At 38.0% G+C, this 15043-nt stretch overlaps 2 protein-coding genes across 4 annotated transcripts in view; both read left to right on the top strand.

Moving 5' to 3' along the window:
* LOC126271957 (peptidylprolyl isomerase domain and WD repeat-containing protein 1) overlaps positions 1-383 on the top strand; it is a 103658-nt gene extending 103275 nt beyond the window's left edge. For all 3 annotated transcript variants that reach the window (XM_049974400.1, XM_049974396.1, XM_049974399.1), the window contains exon 15: positions 75-383. The gene's annotated coding sequence lies outside the window, so the exon portion shown is untranslated. The remainder of the gene's footprint in view (positions 1-74) is intronic.
* A 10150-nt stretch (positions 384-10533) lies between these two features.
* LOC126272505 (transcription factor Jun) lies at positions 10534-12700 on the top strand. Its single transcript, XM_049975398.1, has one exon. It carries the CDS (start codon positions 10749-10751, stop codon positions 11625-11627), a length of 879 nt encoding a protein of 292 aa, XP_049831355.1. The 5' UTR covers positions 10534-10748; the 3' UTR covers positions 11628-12700.
* The last annotated feature ends 2343 nt before the right edge of the window (positions 12701-15043 follow it).

Below are 15043 nucleotides of genomic sequence, written 5' to 3'. Positions count from 1 at the left end.
AGCAATCTAGACAGTGTTATTTGGAGAAATGTTTCACCTTTAAAATTTTTTAAATACTTGAATTTCTGTTGCAGGTTACTTTGATTAAAGCATGGAGGCAAATTCCATGAAATGCTAAGAAAGCAATTGAGGCCTGTCTGTTAACAAGAAAAAATTTATTAGAAAAGTGATAACTATATTTCAGAGAAGAGTGGAATCACAACATAAGTCTTGTCAGAGCAAAATTACTTTGTATAATTTATATTACGTTTTAATTTGTGATGGATTATAGACAATTCAACTCATATTATGAGCTTCATATTTTTCTAGAAATACATTTGTGACAACAGAGTGAACAAATGATTGTAATTTCTATGAAATACAAAAAGTATTATAAAAGAAAAGCTAATTTTGTTGGTAAAATACATGTCATTTCAGTGGTTCACAGTGATAAGGTGTGTGTAAAGTGTAAAAGTAACAACTTACTTGCTAGTAGAAGCATTGAGTTGTCAACAGGCACAAAACATGACTGAAATCTTTGATAGCTTTTTCGAGCTAGAATAAACATACACACCTGTTCAGCTACAATGTGCCCGCTGAATATCCTGTGCTGGGACTGCAGTTCTGCACCTTGCCAGGGTGAGAGTTTCTGTCAGATGGAGTGGACGGAGTAAGAAATGAGATGCGGAGTAAGAGAGACAGAGAGGTAGAGAAGGATGCCTGGTGACTATGACAGACAGAGCAGGTGCACAGGATGGAAGATGGGAGTGAATCATAGCAGGTGTATGGAATAACTAAGTGACACAGGTGCCAGCACCAGTGAGTTCATGCAGCATGCAGTGATAAGGAGAGACTATGGGGAAGATGGAGTTGGTGCAAGCTGAGTTAAGTGAGGGTCGCGGGACAGGGTAGAAGGTGGATGTAGGACAGTGGGCTAGAAGAGATCCAGGCCAAGAGGATTATGGGAACAAACAATATGTTGCAAGTAAAACTCCCATCTATGTAATTCAGGGAAGCTGGTGTTATGGGAAACGCTTCAGATGGCAGTGGTTGTGAAGGAGCAATTGAAATCAAATGTTTTAAGCTCAACAACTGGGTGACCAACTCTGACAGATTGGCAGTTGCTTTTCATTCAGGTGAATAGTTGGTTCTTAGTCATGGGAAAATAAAATGCCTTGCTGAAATTGCAGCAGCACACCATACTTCAGTCTCGTCAAAGGCTTGCTTTAGTCCACCATAAGTAGGACCACCTGTGAAAGCAGCCATACATACCATCTCTGCAGTCCCAGCACAGTGTATTCAGCTAACACAATGTAGCTGTACAGGTACTGCACGTGTACATGAACTCTAGCTCGAAAAAGGATTCATCCAATACATATCAGTTCTGAAATTCATCCACACTTGAACAATACCACTCTGTGGGTTTGAATGAAGACTGATTAAAGTCGTAAATATTCCTAAGTATATAAGATGAGAAAGGTAGAATAAAGATGGCTGGAAGCCTATGAGATGAAAAGACCATTGACAGAGGCAGACATAGCACCAATTAGAAGCTGTGACAGAGAGAGAGGGAGAGAGAGGGGGGGGGATAAACCATTAAGTCTTGCTATCACTCAAAATAATGGTGAAAATCTTCAATTAGAAGACAAGCATAAGTAACATGTAGAAAAATAAAAGGGAAATGGGCAGAATTTATAGGCATAACAAAATTAAACATTCGGTTTGAGAAAGCCAATCAGAAAATAAGACACAGGAAGAGAAGCAAGTTAAGTAAACACTCATTTAAGGTGAGATGGAGAATAGGGAACTGAAGCTGCATAACAATGTTTATCTGTATCTAAGCAGTGTGTCTGCAGTATATTTGGCAACTGAAGCATACCTTTTTATACAAGAAACAACTAACTACCACAATGAACTTTCACTGTGCAGTGTAGTGTGTGCTGATATGAAACTTCCTGGTAGATTAAAACCATGTGCTGATTGGGACTTGTATCAAGGCAATTTGCCTTTTGTAAGGAAGTGCTCTACCTCTTTTGAATGCAAAAGGCAAAGGTCCCAGTTTCGAGTCCCAGTCTGACATACAGTTTTAATCTGCAAACCACTCTCTGCTGCAGAGTGAAAATTCATTCTGGGAAATTCTGTATCCCTAGGCTGTGACCAGGCCATGTCTCTGCAATATCCTCTCTTCCAGGAGTGATGCTCTTGTTTTTCAGGAGAACTTATGTGAAGTGTGGAAGGTAGGAAATGAGGTACTGGTGGAAATAAAGCTATTAATTTTGTTCGGATAGCACAGTTGGTAGAGTACTTGCCTGCGAAAGACAAATGTCCCAAATTTGAGTCCCAGTCTGGAACAAAGTTTTAATCTGCCAGGAAGTTTCGACAACTGACTGATTATCACTGTAATAATGATAAAACCTGTGCATATTAATTATATGAGTTGAAATATCTTCTGAGCACATGGAGGATACACTGATCCTCTCTCTATCTCTCTCTCTCGCTCTCTCTCTCTCTCTCCTACTCTCTCTCTCTCTCTCTCTCTCTCTCTCTCTCTCTCTCTCTCTCTCTCTCTCTCTCTTTCCCCCCCCTCCACCCTCTGTGTGTGTGGGGTGAGGTGGGGGGGGGGGGCGGGGCGGAGTGTCTATACGTGTGCTCGCACTGGTAGTTGTTGTTTTTAATCCTACCAAAGGTAATAACTCACCATACAATTGCCACATTGAGTGGTTGACAGCACCTAAACAAGGAACTTAGCAAAACTCGAAGTCTGCCTACTCAGCAGTTATATATATATATTAAAAACAAAGATTCCAATACTTACCAAGCAGGAAAGCGCCGGTAGATAGGCACAATGAATAAAACACACAAACACATACACAGAATTTGAGCTTTCGCAACTGGCGGCTGCTTCATCAGGAAAGAGGGAAGGAAAAGGAAAGATGAAAGGATGTGTGTTTTAAGGGAGAGGGTAAGGAGTCATTCAAATCCCGGGAGCGGAAAGACTTACCTTAGGGGGAAAAAAGGATAGGTATATAGTTGCGCACACACACACACACACACACACACACACACACACACACACACATCCATCCATACATACACAGACACAAGCAGACATATTTCTGTGTATGTGTATGTATGGATGGACTTACCTTAGGGGGAAAAAAGGATAGGTATATACTCGCGCACACACACACACACACACACACACACACACACACACACACACACATATCAATCCATACATACACAGACACAAGCAGACATATTTCTGTGTCTGTATGGATGGATATGCGCGAGTGTGTGTGTGTGTGTGTGTGTGTGTGCGCGCGTGCGCGCGAGTATATACCTATCCTTTTTTCCCCCTAAGGTAAGTCTTTCCGGTCACGGGATTGGAATGACTCCTTACCTTCTCCCTTAAAACCCACATCCTTTCATCTTTCCTTTTATATATATCTGGCTTGTGTCTGTGTATGTATGTATGTATGTATGGATATGTGTGTGTGTGTGTGTGTGTGTGTGTGTGTGTGTGTGTGTGTGTGTGTGTGTGTGTGTGCGCGCGTGCGCGCGAGTATATACCTATCCTTTTTTCCCCCTAAGGTAAGTCTTTCCGCTCCCGGGATTGGAATGACTCCTTACCCTCTCCCTTAAAACCCACATCCTTTCTTCTTTCCTTTTCCTTCCCTCTTTCCTGACGAAGCAGCCGCCGGTTGCGAAAGCTCGAAATTCTGTGTGTGTGTTTGTGTGTTTTATTCATTGTGCCTATCTACCGGCGCTTTCCCGCTTGGTAAGTCTCGGAATCTTTGTTTTTAATATATTTTTCCCATGTGGAAGTTTCTTTCTTGAAGTGGAATGTCTGAGTTTAAGATAGTATGAGCTACCAGCAGCTTGAATGGTATTATCGGCAATGCTCAAGTGTTTTATCACTTAAGAGATTGTATGAGTGTTTAGGTTTTGTGGGTCATGCCTCACAGAAATGTGAAGTTGTAATGTAGGACACAACTTCTCTGTTAAAATTCTCCGTAATATTGCTTTATTTGGCATATATTTCACAGTAATTTTTTGATAGTGTTAGCAGCACAGTACTGTCGTTGAAGGAGCTTGCATTAACTATTTGTAGGAGAAGTCCATAGGTTATTTGTAATCAGAAAAAGCCATGCAAGGCCATTTGATTATGCTCATTACAAGAAAATCTATTTTTTTCTGTTGCTCTTAACCAGAAAATCTTAAGATCAGTGTTATTGGGTTTTAAAATTTTAGCTATTTTTAAAAGTGACCAGAAAAGAGCAAAAATATGCTGCTAATAATTATGCAAATGACTGTGTTATTGCTGTTGCCTTTCTAAGACACAATATGATCTTGCTCAAGGCAAACACATCAGATTTTCCAAAATGCCACCCTTCTGCAAAGCCACGGCTGCCCTTCGGGTCTTACTGCCATTCTAATAATTCTCCATTTTAAAGAGATTTCCGTGCATGACTATCTTCAAGCAATCTTTAAAAATGAAATAAAATAGCTGCACTCACCCATAATTATGATGATATATACGCGAATGACATTATGATGTGCGAAATGACACTTAAACTTCCAGGTTAAAGAACTTATTCTCACATGCTCGTAGGGAAGAAGTGAGAAAAATTAAAGGTATGAGTAAGCATGTAAAGCATAGGATGATGAAAAATGTAGATGTTTCCTGTAACATTAATGTTGCACTGTTATTATGTTGTAGAAATGATATCGTAGTTTGTAATAACAGAGTGAAATAATCTAACTGCTTGTAGAACATGAATTTCTTGTTACATCAGTCTAGAGTTTAATGTCCCAGCAAACTGTTCTTAGTACAAGAAGCTGCCAGTGGAAGACATGAAGGATGACATGTAATTCATTACATACAAATCACAGTAACATTGTGAGGGTAATGTGAAAATTTGTTGATGTATTATAGAAATGGCCTTGATATATTTGTACTTTGAATTTCATTATGTCAGGTGATGTTACACAAAAATGTTAGGTCTTGATTTGATCTACTGAACAGTTCTGTTTATTTAGCTTTTAAAAGTAGCTGACATGTGAATATTTTTCAATAAAAACTTTTATGCAATCGCACTGGAAAATCTGGGATGGAATGTAACAACATTATGAAAAGGATAGTTGCTATTTACCATATTGCAGAAATGCTGAGCTGCAGATAGGCATAACAAAAAGACTGTCACAAAATAAGCTTTCAGCCAACAAGGTCTTTTTGTTGTGCCTATCTGCCACTCAGCATCTCCGCTGTATGGTGAGTAGCAACTATCCTTTTGATAAAAATTTTATGCCGTCACAATATTTTTCTTGTTGCGCAGTTTCTTACCAACTTTCATGCAAATCTGATAATAGTGAGCCTCTTGCTTCATTTCCAAAAGTAAAGGAAACAACAGTTTAATAAAGACATAATTTTACTTCTCTGCAGGGCATATGTGAATTATGTCCCAAATCTGCAATCATAGATGGAAACATCGAGAAACTGCCAGTACAATACTGGGTGAATGATGGTGAAAAGTATATGATATATGGCATTGTGGGTATATGAAGAAAGAGTACAGTACATTTTACATGAAGAATTATGTACAAGAAAGCTCTTTGAAATGTGGGTATTGCATTTGTTGAATGCACAAAGTGGGTATTGCATTTGTTGAATTCGTAACAAAAGCATAAGAGATACAACAGTAGGCAGAACATGGACACCATTGCTACTACAAGGCAAAGTCGATTTCATCTGCTGAGAAGGATATATTGGTCTTTCTTGAATGCAAAAGTGATTCTTCTTACTAATTACCATGCAAACTGCAAAACAATGGCTGGTAATCACTGTGCAAGTATTCTACACCCACAGAGTGAATGAAAAATATACAATAATAAATCAAGATTGGAAAAGGGGGGAAGTTATCTTTCATCAAGACAAAGAAATTATATTATTTTGAATAATACTTTGTAGATGAAAAAAAAGGATTGAATGAATTAATATAAAGGGGGACCATGTCAATAAGTAATTGATTTTTGCTCTAAAATAAAGCTTTTTGGTGCCTGGCCAAGTATTTTTCACCACACACTCTTATTATCTCTGGCACTAAGTATTTGGCATTTACTTTGTTTCCTGTCTTGTACTGGTTTTTACCAGCATCAAAGTGCCTGACCAGTCAGCAAATTACTACTTTTATAGTTCACACCTGTGTAAGAGGCCAAGAATATTTCGTAATGTGTCACATCACCATAGGTTTTCTTAATGCTACCACATATTCTTTAGTTTTGCAATCTGCACAATTAACATAATAAGTTACTAATAAACCCTTTTGAAATAAAATTAATATGAAGTGTGTGTTTCATAACTGGTGAAATTAGTTCACATATGTAGTCTTTGCAGATCTTTGGATTTGTCCATGTTGTTTGGAGTACATTGGTCAACTCCCAATGATATTAATTTTAATGCACCATTAGGTGTTTACTCAATAACTGTAACGTGTTAACTGTTGTTAGCAGAAAGTTAACGAATTTTACTCTGCAGAGAATTCTTTGTGAACCTGTTTAACTTATTGAATGTAAGTTAAAATCCTGTAATATATTGAACATAAGGTCAAGCAACAGACAAGTCAATAGGTGCATGTAAAACTGGTACAGCTAGAAGATAGGATTGAAATCACACTTTTCTAACATAATAAGTGATAAAGTTGAATTTAGCCAGCTAAGTGTAATTTCTTATAGTGAAAGTAAGTAGTTGATTGGATATAATTAGAAACAGTGGCACTAGGAATGAATTGAACACTTGTAAATTAGGCAGTAAAATTAATGAAAATAGAACAAAATGGGAAAATCATAAAAGAAAACACGAAAGGAGAAGATAAATGAGATTGAGGAAAAGGTGTGAGTAGCTGTCGGCAAATGTCTATTTCTGAGTGTAGAAAAGAAGCAGCTGTGACAGTAAAATTTAATTAGCTGTCACAACAGACACACTTTTTTTACTTTCATTTCTAGTCCTGTGTTGTTTCCCAGCTGTGATAAAGCTGCTATGAGCTTTGGTCAGTTTGACATTTGTGAATACGAAGGGAAAACAAAATGTGATCATCTCTCTTTCGTTTTAATGGATGATGCTTTTTACACATGATTCTTTAACAAGTCTTTTTTGGTTAGTACTTGGTATATATTTAACTGAATTGATTATAAAGACACAAAACTTTTCAGTATTCTATTCTACTTGGTTTAACATCATTTTCATTTATTATGTGGATGGGTACAGTACCGGAAAATTTATGGGTTTCAAAATATTTGAAACATTTACTGTGTGTGTCTGTGTAGTATAACTATGGACTCGATTTTTAATGCAGGACTACGACTAATAGTGTCTTTCAGAACACTAGCTCTGCTATGACTCACACCCAGAATAGATATATTAAAGAATACTATACAACCTGTCAGCTTTATCCAGTGATGTATGAGCCAATATAGCGACTGTCGTCACAGAGCTATGTGTATCTTAACTAGGAAGGTATTTGGGCTCCAACAGGAGAATGAAGGTTTTGTGTGAGTGTTCCTTTTATTAACTTGGAAATTTCAAACCAAAATGGGAAAATAGGATTTTTTACCCAGAATGTTGATATGACTACAATATATTAACTTCAGTACACCCCACTGAATCTTACAAAACACACAGACATAAAATTCAATAAAAATTAATAGGCGATCGTTTCTAAAACTTGTATAGTGAGTTGCTAAATTTTCTCCCAACTGTTAACATAATTCTCAAACATGAACATTGCTCAAATAAACTAACATGAAGCCGTTGAGGAGCACAAAAAAAGACAGTACAGTCATTTCTGAATGAAGAATCAATTCGGTGAGCTGTTCATGTAACTGTAGTTTGTTTATTGCTGGTTACCTTTATACATTTTCCTTCATAATCTTATTAGTCATATATAAGAGCAGAGCAAAAGAAAAAAAATCATTATTTTTACTTGCACCTGCACGACTTTGCCATCGTCATTGTTGTGTTGTCATACTGATTGAGGCAGTGCTGTGATTTTTCACTACAAATTTGTGAGAAGTAGGGTTAAAATCATTATCTGGCTTCAGGTTTTCTGTAGTTTCCATAAATCACTTGTGCCAAACACCTCAGTAATTCCTGTGAAAATGATGCAGCCAGTTTCCTTGTTGGTCTAGCCCAAGACATTCCATCTCTAATGATATTATCTTTGGCAGGATGTTAAACCATAATTGTTGTGTTGCAAATACAATTCTTAAACTGCTACATGCAAGACCTGTGTTTCACAGGTTACTGCTTCTGTTTTAACAGTTTGTCTTGAACATTGTACATGGTCACAGCAAAATGCAATTTCAAAAATCTCAATTGGACATAAAATATAATTAATAATCCTTGTCAGAAGAGTGAAATATGAAATGGGCCAATGTCTTTTGATAAGAAACTCACATAAAAATGTTTCTCTCAGACAAGGTGATTTGGAGACATGCACATCAGTTAGCTTTTACTGGCTCAGTTTTGCAAATTGGTTTCTCTTATTTGCTTGTCCTATAAGGAAAAACAAGAATTGTTCTGGTATGATTATGATATAAAATTTCTATGAGTGCATAATACTGTTCAGAGACTACTGTTTTATTAGTCCTTGATACCATCTACTCTGTAGAGACTACAGCCACACCAAGGAATTTCAAGAAATGCAATCATGACATGTCCCAATTTTTCAGTTTCATTCTAGACGTTTTTTTAAGTGTTTTGTGATGAGAAATCATAAACTATATATATCACCATTACAATTATTTCTTCAGCTCTTGCAACAGACATGTCGAAGGCTAGTAATATCTAAGTGAATTGAAATGCTGTGATTTTGCAAGGTGGGCTATGTATTGAGATGCACGTAATAAGATTTAACCTGAAATCAAAATATTTTCACTTGTTGACAGAAAATGATGAGATGATCTACATATGAATACAAGAAATAATGAAGTTGAAACTGATGGTTCTACTACCTGTACTGTAGATAGTCTTTATGACACCTTACACTGTACAGATTTTTCCCTACATACTCTGAGGCTGTTTGCTTCAAAGAAATTTGTTAGGCCTGATCTTATATAAACAGTTTGCTTTATGCATGATAAGTAACTCACAAATTTAACAGGTACTTACAACTTGATAAGGGAAATAAGCAAATAATGTTTAGTAATATACTGAATCAAGTTTAAATGTCTTAATACCAATTTTCAAGCTGAAGGACACCTTTCAGTAATGTCCTGACAACTGAAGGAAAGAACAAATAAGCACACATACACACACACTTACACACAAAACAGCTGTTATAAAGTCTGCAGAACTTTCTGGGTAAGGAATGACCTAAACTGAATCTCTCTGTCAATCGTTGCAAACAGTAGGTCTGCGGTATAATTTGGAAATATGTGTACTGAAACAAAGTAATAGACTTAAGCTGTGGTTCTTTTCTACATTCATCAGTGATTTTATTCTTTTAAAAACCGCTTAAGTGACAGTGAATACTATAACATATTTTGGAAGAACAATGACAATTATCTTGTTTGTATTTATTCAGATAATTTAGTAGAATTACACTTCATAATTTCCATGTCTATAGTTTATTGTGTTGCTGTAGTTGGCCAATTTGCAGGAGGGTGTTGAAAATACTTGTGACTGCATGACTATTTAATGTTAAGCTGTTGTTCCTGCAGCCATAGTCAGGTGACTTCTTGGATGTTTATAGCTCAAAATTTTACATAACTTACACCACAGTAGTTAAGCTGCAAGGTACAACTAATACTTTACTGGATAAAACGATTGTGGAATCATAAAGTTAGATTTTTGCAGCGACAGAGACACGAATTGTTGGTCCAAGTTAATTTTGACAAGCAGGACACTATTTAGCAAATTAAGTTCCACATTGCTGTCTTGTCGAATTATGTGAAAGAATGCACCGTTAATATACGTGTACAAAATTTGTATCACGAAAATGAAAATGTAGCAACAAGTTACATGTCGGAATGTGTAATTTATTTATTTATTTATTTATTTTTGACGTATCGGTATAACGGCACTCATAACCTAAACGGAACGCTGATGCTGTTTTCTGGGCATAAACGTCTGCAACGTGAAGAACTATCGTAGAATGGCCAATACACTTGAATCTACTCTTATATTCTAGGTCTTTTTTACATTACACAGTCACTAAAACAACGCGTCGCTTCACAATGTCAGCATCCGTAAATATACGATTATAATATTTTTTAATTCTCACTGCTGAAACAGACAGTACATTTAATTGTCTGGCGCGTGGAAGTCAAACACGTGATATACCGAATATTCCAATATTTGGATTTGCACTGCAGATTTCAATCATTCGATTTTAACGCGAAAATCGGGCGGTACTTGCACTGGCCTCTCTGTACGCATGCGCGCAGCCAGCGGGCAGCCACTATACTGAGTGGGGACACGACCAATGAGAAAGAAGCATTCGGTCATCACTGGCCAATGGCATACGTGGAATGACGTCATCCTAAAAATAGAACGCATGAGTCACTTTTATAAGGCCTGAGACCTGTCTGTATGGCATATGCTTGTTGGCAAGTCTGAGGAGAAGACGTGCGTTAGTAGTTTCGCGTGTTGTGTAGCGGCCGTTCTCGTACGGCGCCAGTGTTGTATTGATCGTAGCGCGACGTCAGTAGTCCTGCAAGTGCGAGCGGTGAGTCACGCTCAGTTGTTGTCGTTCGGTGGAAGGCGGTAGATGGTTCGCAACTGCGCCGTTCCCAGGATGGAGACGACGTTCTATGAAGAGGCTGCGGCGTACCAGCAAAGGCTGGGCGATGTCAACCACCTGAAACGTAGCCTGACACTCGACTTGAACAGCGTGCGGTCAGCATCTAATGCAAAGAGGCCACGGTTCAACGCGTCTGTGACGAACGGGATGGTTGGTGGACCGCCAGTCCTGTCTTCGCCGGATCTGAATCTCCTGAAGATCGGGTCTCCCGAGCTGGAGAAACTGATCATCGCGCAGAGCGGCCTGGTGACTACGGCGCCCACGCCAACCCCGTCCCAGATTCTCTTCCCGCCAACGGTCACGGAGGAGCAGGAAATGTATGCGCGAGGTTTCGTCGACGCGCTGAACGAGTTGCACACCAGTGACTCGAGCCAAATGAGCGCGGGTCTCGATGTCCCTGTCACTTCGAGCAATGGTGTTACTTACACTACGCTTGAAAGCCACGCGGGCGGCGGCGGAGGCCATGTGATTCAGCAGACGACGTTCCCTCGCCTGTCATCGTATGGTGTTGTTATGTCACCTCCGGAAGTGGTGGTCAAGGACGAGCCACAGACTGTACCTAGCCTAGGCTCCTCCCCGCCTCTGTCGCCCATCAACATGGAATGTCAAGAGAAGATCAAGCTGGAGAGGAAGAGGCAACGTAATAGGATAGCTGCTTCAAAGTGTCGCCGAAGAAAACTCGAACGCATCTCGAGGTTGGAAGAGAAAGTAAAGCAGCTGAAAGGAGAAAATAGCGAGCTAGGCAGTGTCGTCCATAAGTTGAAGGAGCAGGTGTGCCATCTAAAAGAACAGGTTATGGATCACGTGCACAGCGGCTGCCAAATAATGGTATCTTCGCATTTCTGAACGACGCATCCTCAATATTATTTTTTGAGTCTGCACTTCGTCATACGGGTCGACAGAAGATACGGATGACTACGCCTGTCGCTGTTTGACAAGCTGATCCGACTTCCCACAGTCAGTGTGTCGTGCAATTTGTTTACATGTTGAGTGGGTGGGTTGCGCATGCGTGTGACCGTGAGGGAGGTGGCTCGCAGTTTTAAGTGCGAATGTGGGTGTATGCGCTCGTGCGAGCGATCGGCTGTGGGATGGGTCGGCCAGCTGTTTGGCTGTGAGTGTGTATGAGTGCGGCCAGCCTCGCTTGCGCAAGAGCAACGGGAATGCGTGGCCGAGCAGCATCTGGGAGAATGCGTTAAGTTTCTTCCAAGCCAGTGTATACTCCGTGAGTGAGTAATCATATAGTATTAATAATGAACTGTGAATAGACTAAGCTGTTTGTTTACAAATAGTAAATTCGGAGTTCATAAGCATTCCTAATCTGTAATGTAAAATCGGGACGTTCATTGCTTTGCGTAACTAAAGTCCCGCTTTGATACAGACACTTTATTTCTCGAACCAAGGCAAGTTCTGCATCTAGTCACGACCGGTCAAGGTCATGAAAGTTCTTTGTATTAAGTGCTAGGTAATGTGATGTGATTTTGTTTGTATTCAGTGTGAAGGTATGCTAAGCTTTGATGCTACCAGACAGTTTTTCAAAGTTTTCAAGAAGTCATATTTTGTATCTTGTGAATGTTTGCAAATTTTGTGCCGACATTAGCTTTCTTATGGTCGAGCTTCATATTTAGCTGAAGAGATATAAATGATAACTCAATGTCTTTCCAATAATGCAACGTGCCTTTTTAGAAGTTTATTTTGGATCTGCTATCTGAATCCTCATATTCCCAAAGTGACCTGCGGCAATTTAAGCTTTTGTAAATACAAAGATTTTTAAATACCATTTTATACTTCATTTCATCGAGCAATAAGCATATGATGAAAATGTGTGACCGAAATGTGATGTTAAAGTGAAGATAATTATTGTGAAAACCTTTTTTATAAATAATTTTATTTTTGACAAAATAAATTCATATGTATATATATATATATACTCATATTTTATTCCTTTTCAACTCCATTCCCTACCATTCCTTTTGGTATAATGAAATCATTTTATGGATGCGTAGGAAGTTTACCACTAGAATAAATTGGCAGTGCCCAGCATATTTCACGGGCAATTGTAGTTCATGCATAGTGGGTAAATTCAAAATATCTATTGCATTTGGGTATCTGGTATCTAAATTTTGTGAAGTCAAAGTTTTTTTACAAACCTACGAGCATAAACGTGTTGTCAGTGTCAATGTTCAGAATATCCTAAATGTTTGTGTAGTCTAATTAAAGTGATATTGATTTTGATACATAAGCAAAGAAACACACACTTACGATGGCTGATTTTTTAAATAACATGCTTGCAGAAAGCCAATACCATTCATTAAAAAATTTAATATGCTTGACGTTTATTTGTATACCAATGAGATGTCAACAAATGTTGAAAAAGCTTGATGGGTTAATTATGTATATATGTGGTACTGCTGTTTGCATTTAGAATATCTATTACACAACCTTAAAAAAAAAAAAAAAAAAAAAAAAAACACTCAAGGTGATATGTGCTAAGTACTGAAAATGAACCTATAGAGCCTTAAAGCACCGGCTTCACCCAAAGTTCTTTTTTTTCATAAATTTCTTCTTGGTAATTTCAAAAAAGTGAAATATCTTATTAATACTTCTCACTGTAAATCATTCTTTTACCCGCGAGTTATTATTTGCACTAATTTCATGACTGTGCTCTCGATATTTTGTTGTTCATTACTTATAGTGTGTCCTATATCTGCAGAGCTTATAGAAATTCAGTTTTTCAAGTAATACGCTTCTTCCATTTCATCATTGCCGATTTGACAAACGTACAAGGCACATTTGATAATATTTTCACAAGATAACTTTTTGTTTTCCTTGTTCAATGCTGAGTACTTTCGGCAACATTTTTTTAATTACAATACCGGTACGTCTTCCATTCACACTTTTGTATAACTTTTTATTTGCAAGAGGAAGTGCTGAATAAAATATGTGTGACTTAACTTTAGTGGATTACCTGCATTATATTTAGCTGTAAGCTAGCAGCTGCTTCTGCTGATATTTTTTCGTCGAGTAAGCTGCTGTTCACACGAGTTAGGTAAGTATATTGTTTGCTGCTACTCTTCGGACTCTCAGACTTATTTCTGCGTAAAGCGGGGCTACCAGCTTTGCATATGGAAGAATTAAAAATGTTCTTTACTTATTTCGCTTTGTCAGATACCGATTCGTCTTCGCGTTTGCTCTTGGCACGCTTCCAGAGGTCGATTATAGACGTCAGAATAGAAAATAAAAGGCCACTTATTGGAGCTTATTAACTTTTCTGTCTAGCGTCCTAAAGAAATGGTCCTTGTAGTTTTAAAGGAGGATAGCATTCACTCATCGTAAAGAGATCTGCGCGGGAAGGGGATGTGGATTTCAATCTGTAAGTCTTTTATCCACGGATATTAAAATTGTTGAACCACTTCAATCAGTTCGGTCATACGCCGCCTGAGCTCAAATGGTAGGATTGCCTGGGCCTAAATTTTCGTCCTTTTGAAGTCGTACCTTGTAACTGACTAATGACACATTTTAATGCAATACTCCTGACACGGAGCGGAAGTTCTGTCGTAATTAATGACGTGCATTACGTGAAATTTTCGCAGATTCATTTCCTCAGCACTGGGAAATCAAATAAAGTTGTCACATGTTTTAAATTTGCTCATATATTCCATTTAACAAATGTAAGTTAATTTGCCATAGGGTTGAATCATGTTAAGATGCTACACTTGGCTCAGTCTAATGTTTCCAGTACACTGCGGTTTGAAGCCATTTCAATGGCACTCCATTACACTATCATCGATGATATGTAATGCAAATAGACGTAAATGTTAATAGTTAAATTTGACATAATGACATTGATAGAATCCAGAAAATTTATAGATTTTTTTGTTTTTAATATAACCGGTTTCGACTAAAATTATCATCAGATTCATCTAGAAAAGGTAAAAGAGAATATGATTATTATTGGGAGGGTTATACTAATTTAAAACAGTAGCCTGTAGGAATTAATATTTGTTATTGTTTATCATGCTGTTTTAAGTCTTTTTTGGGTACATATTTTTTACCGGTAGTTTTCAATCCATCATAACTACTTTCTGCTGTACTGTACCAAGGCAGGGTTGGTCTCCAATATCAACTTCTGCTGCTTCTCATATCATTACATGAAGGTACGTCCAGTATTGTTGTATATGAATGTAATGCGCCCGTTGAAATAACTACCGACTTGCACATACTTTTGCCTTTTCTAGATGTGTGTGTTGAAGTTCATGTAGATC

The sequence above is a fragment of the Schistocerca gregaria genome, chromosome 5, assembly GCF_023897955.1.
Source record: "Schistocerca gregaria isolate iqSchGreg1 chromosome 5, iqSchGreg1.2, whole genome shotgun sequence".
NCBI classification, from domain to species: Eukaryota; Metazoa; Arthropoda; class Insecta; order Orthoptera; family Acrididae; genus Schistocerca; species Schistocerca gregaria.
This window is presented reverse-complemented; position numbering and strand designations above follow the sequence as displayed.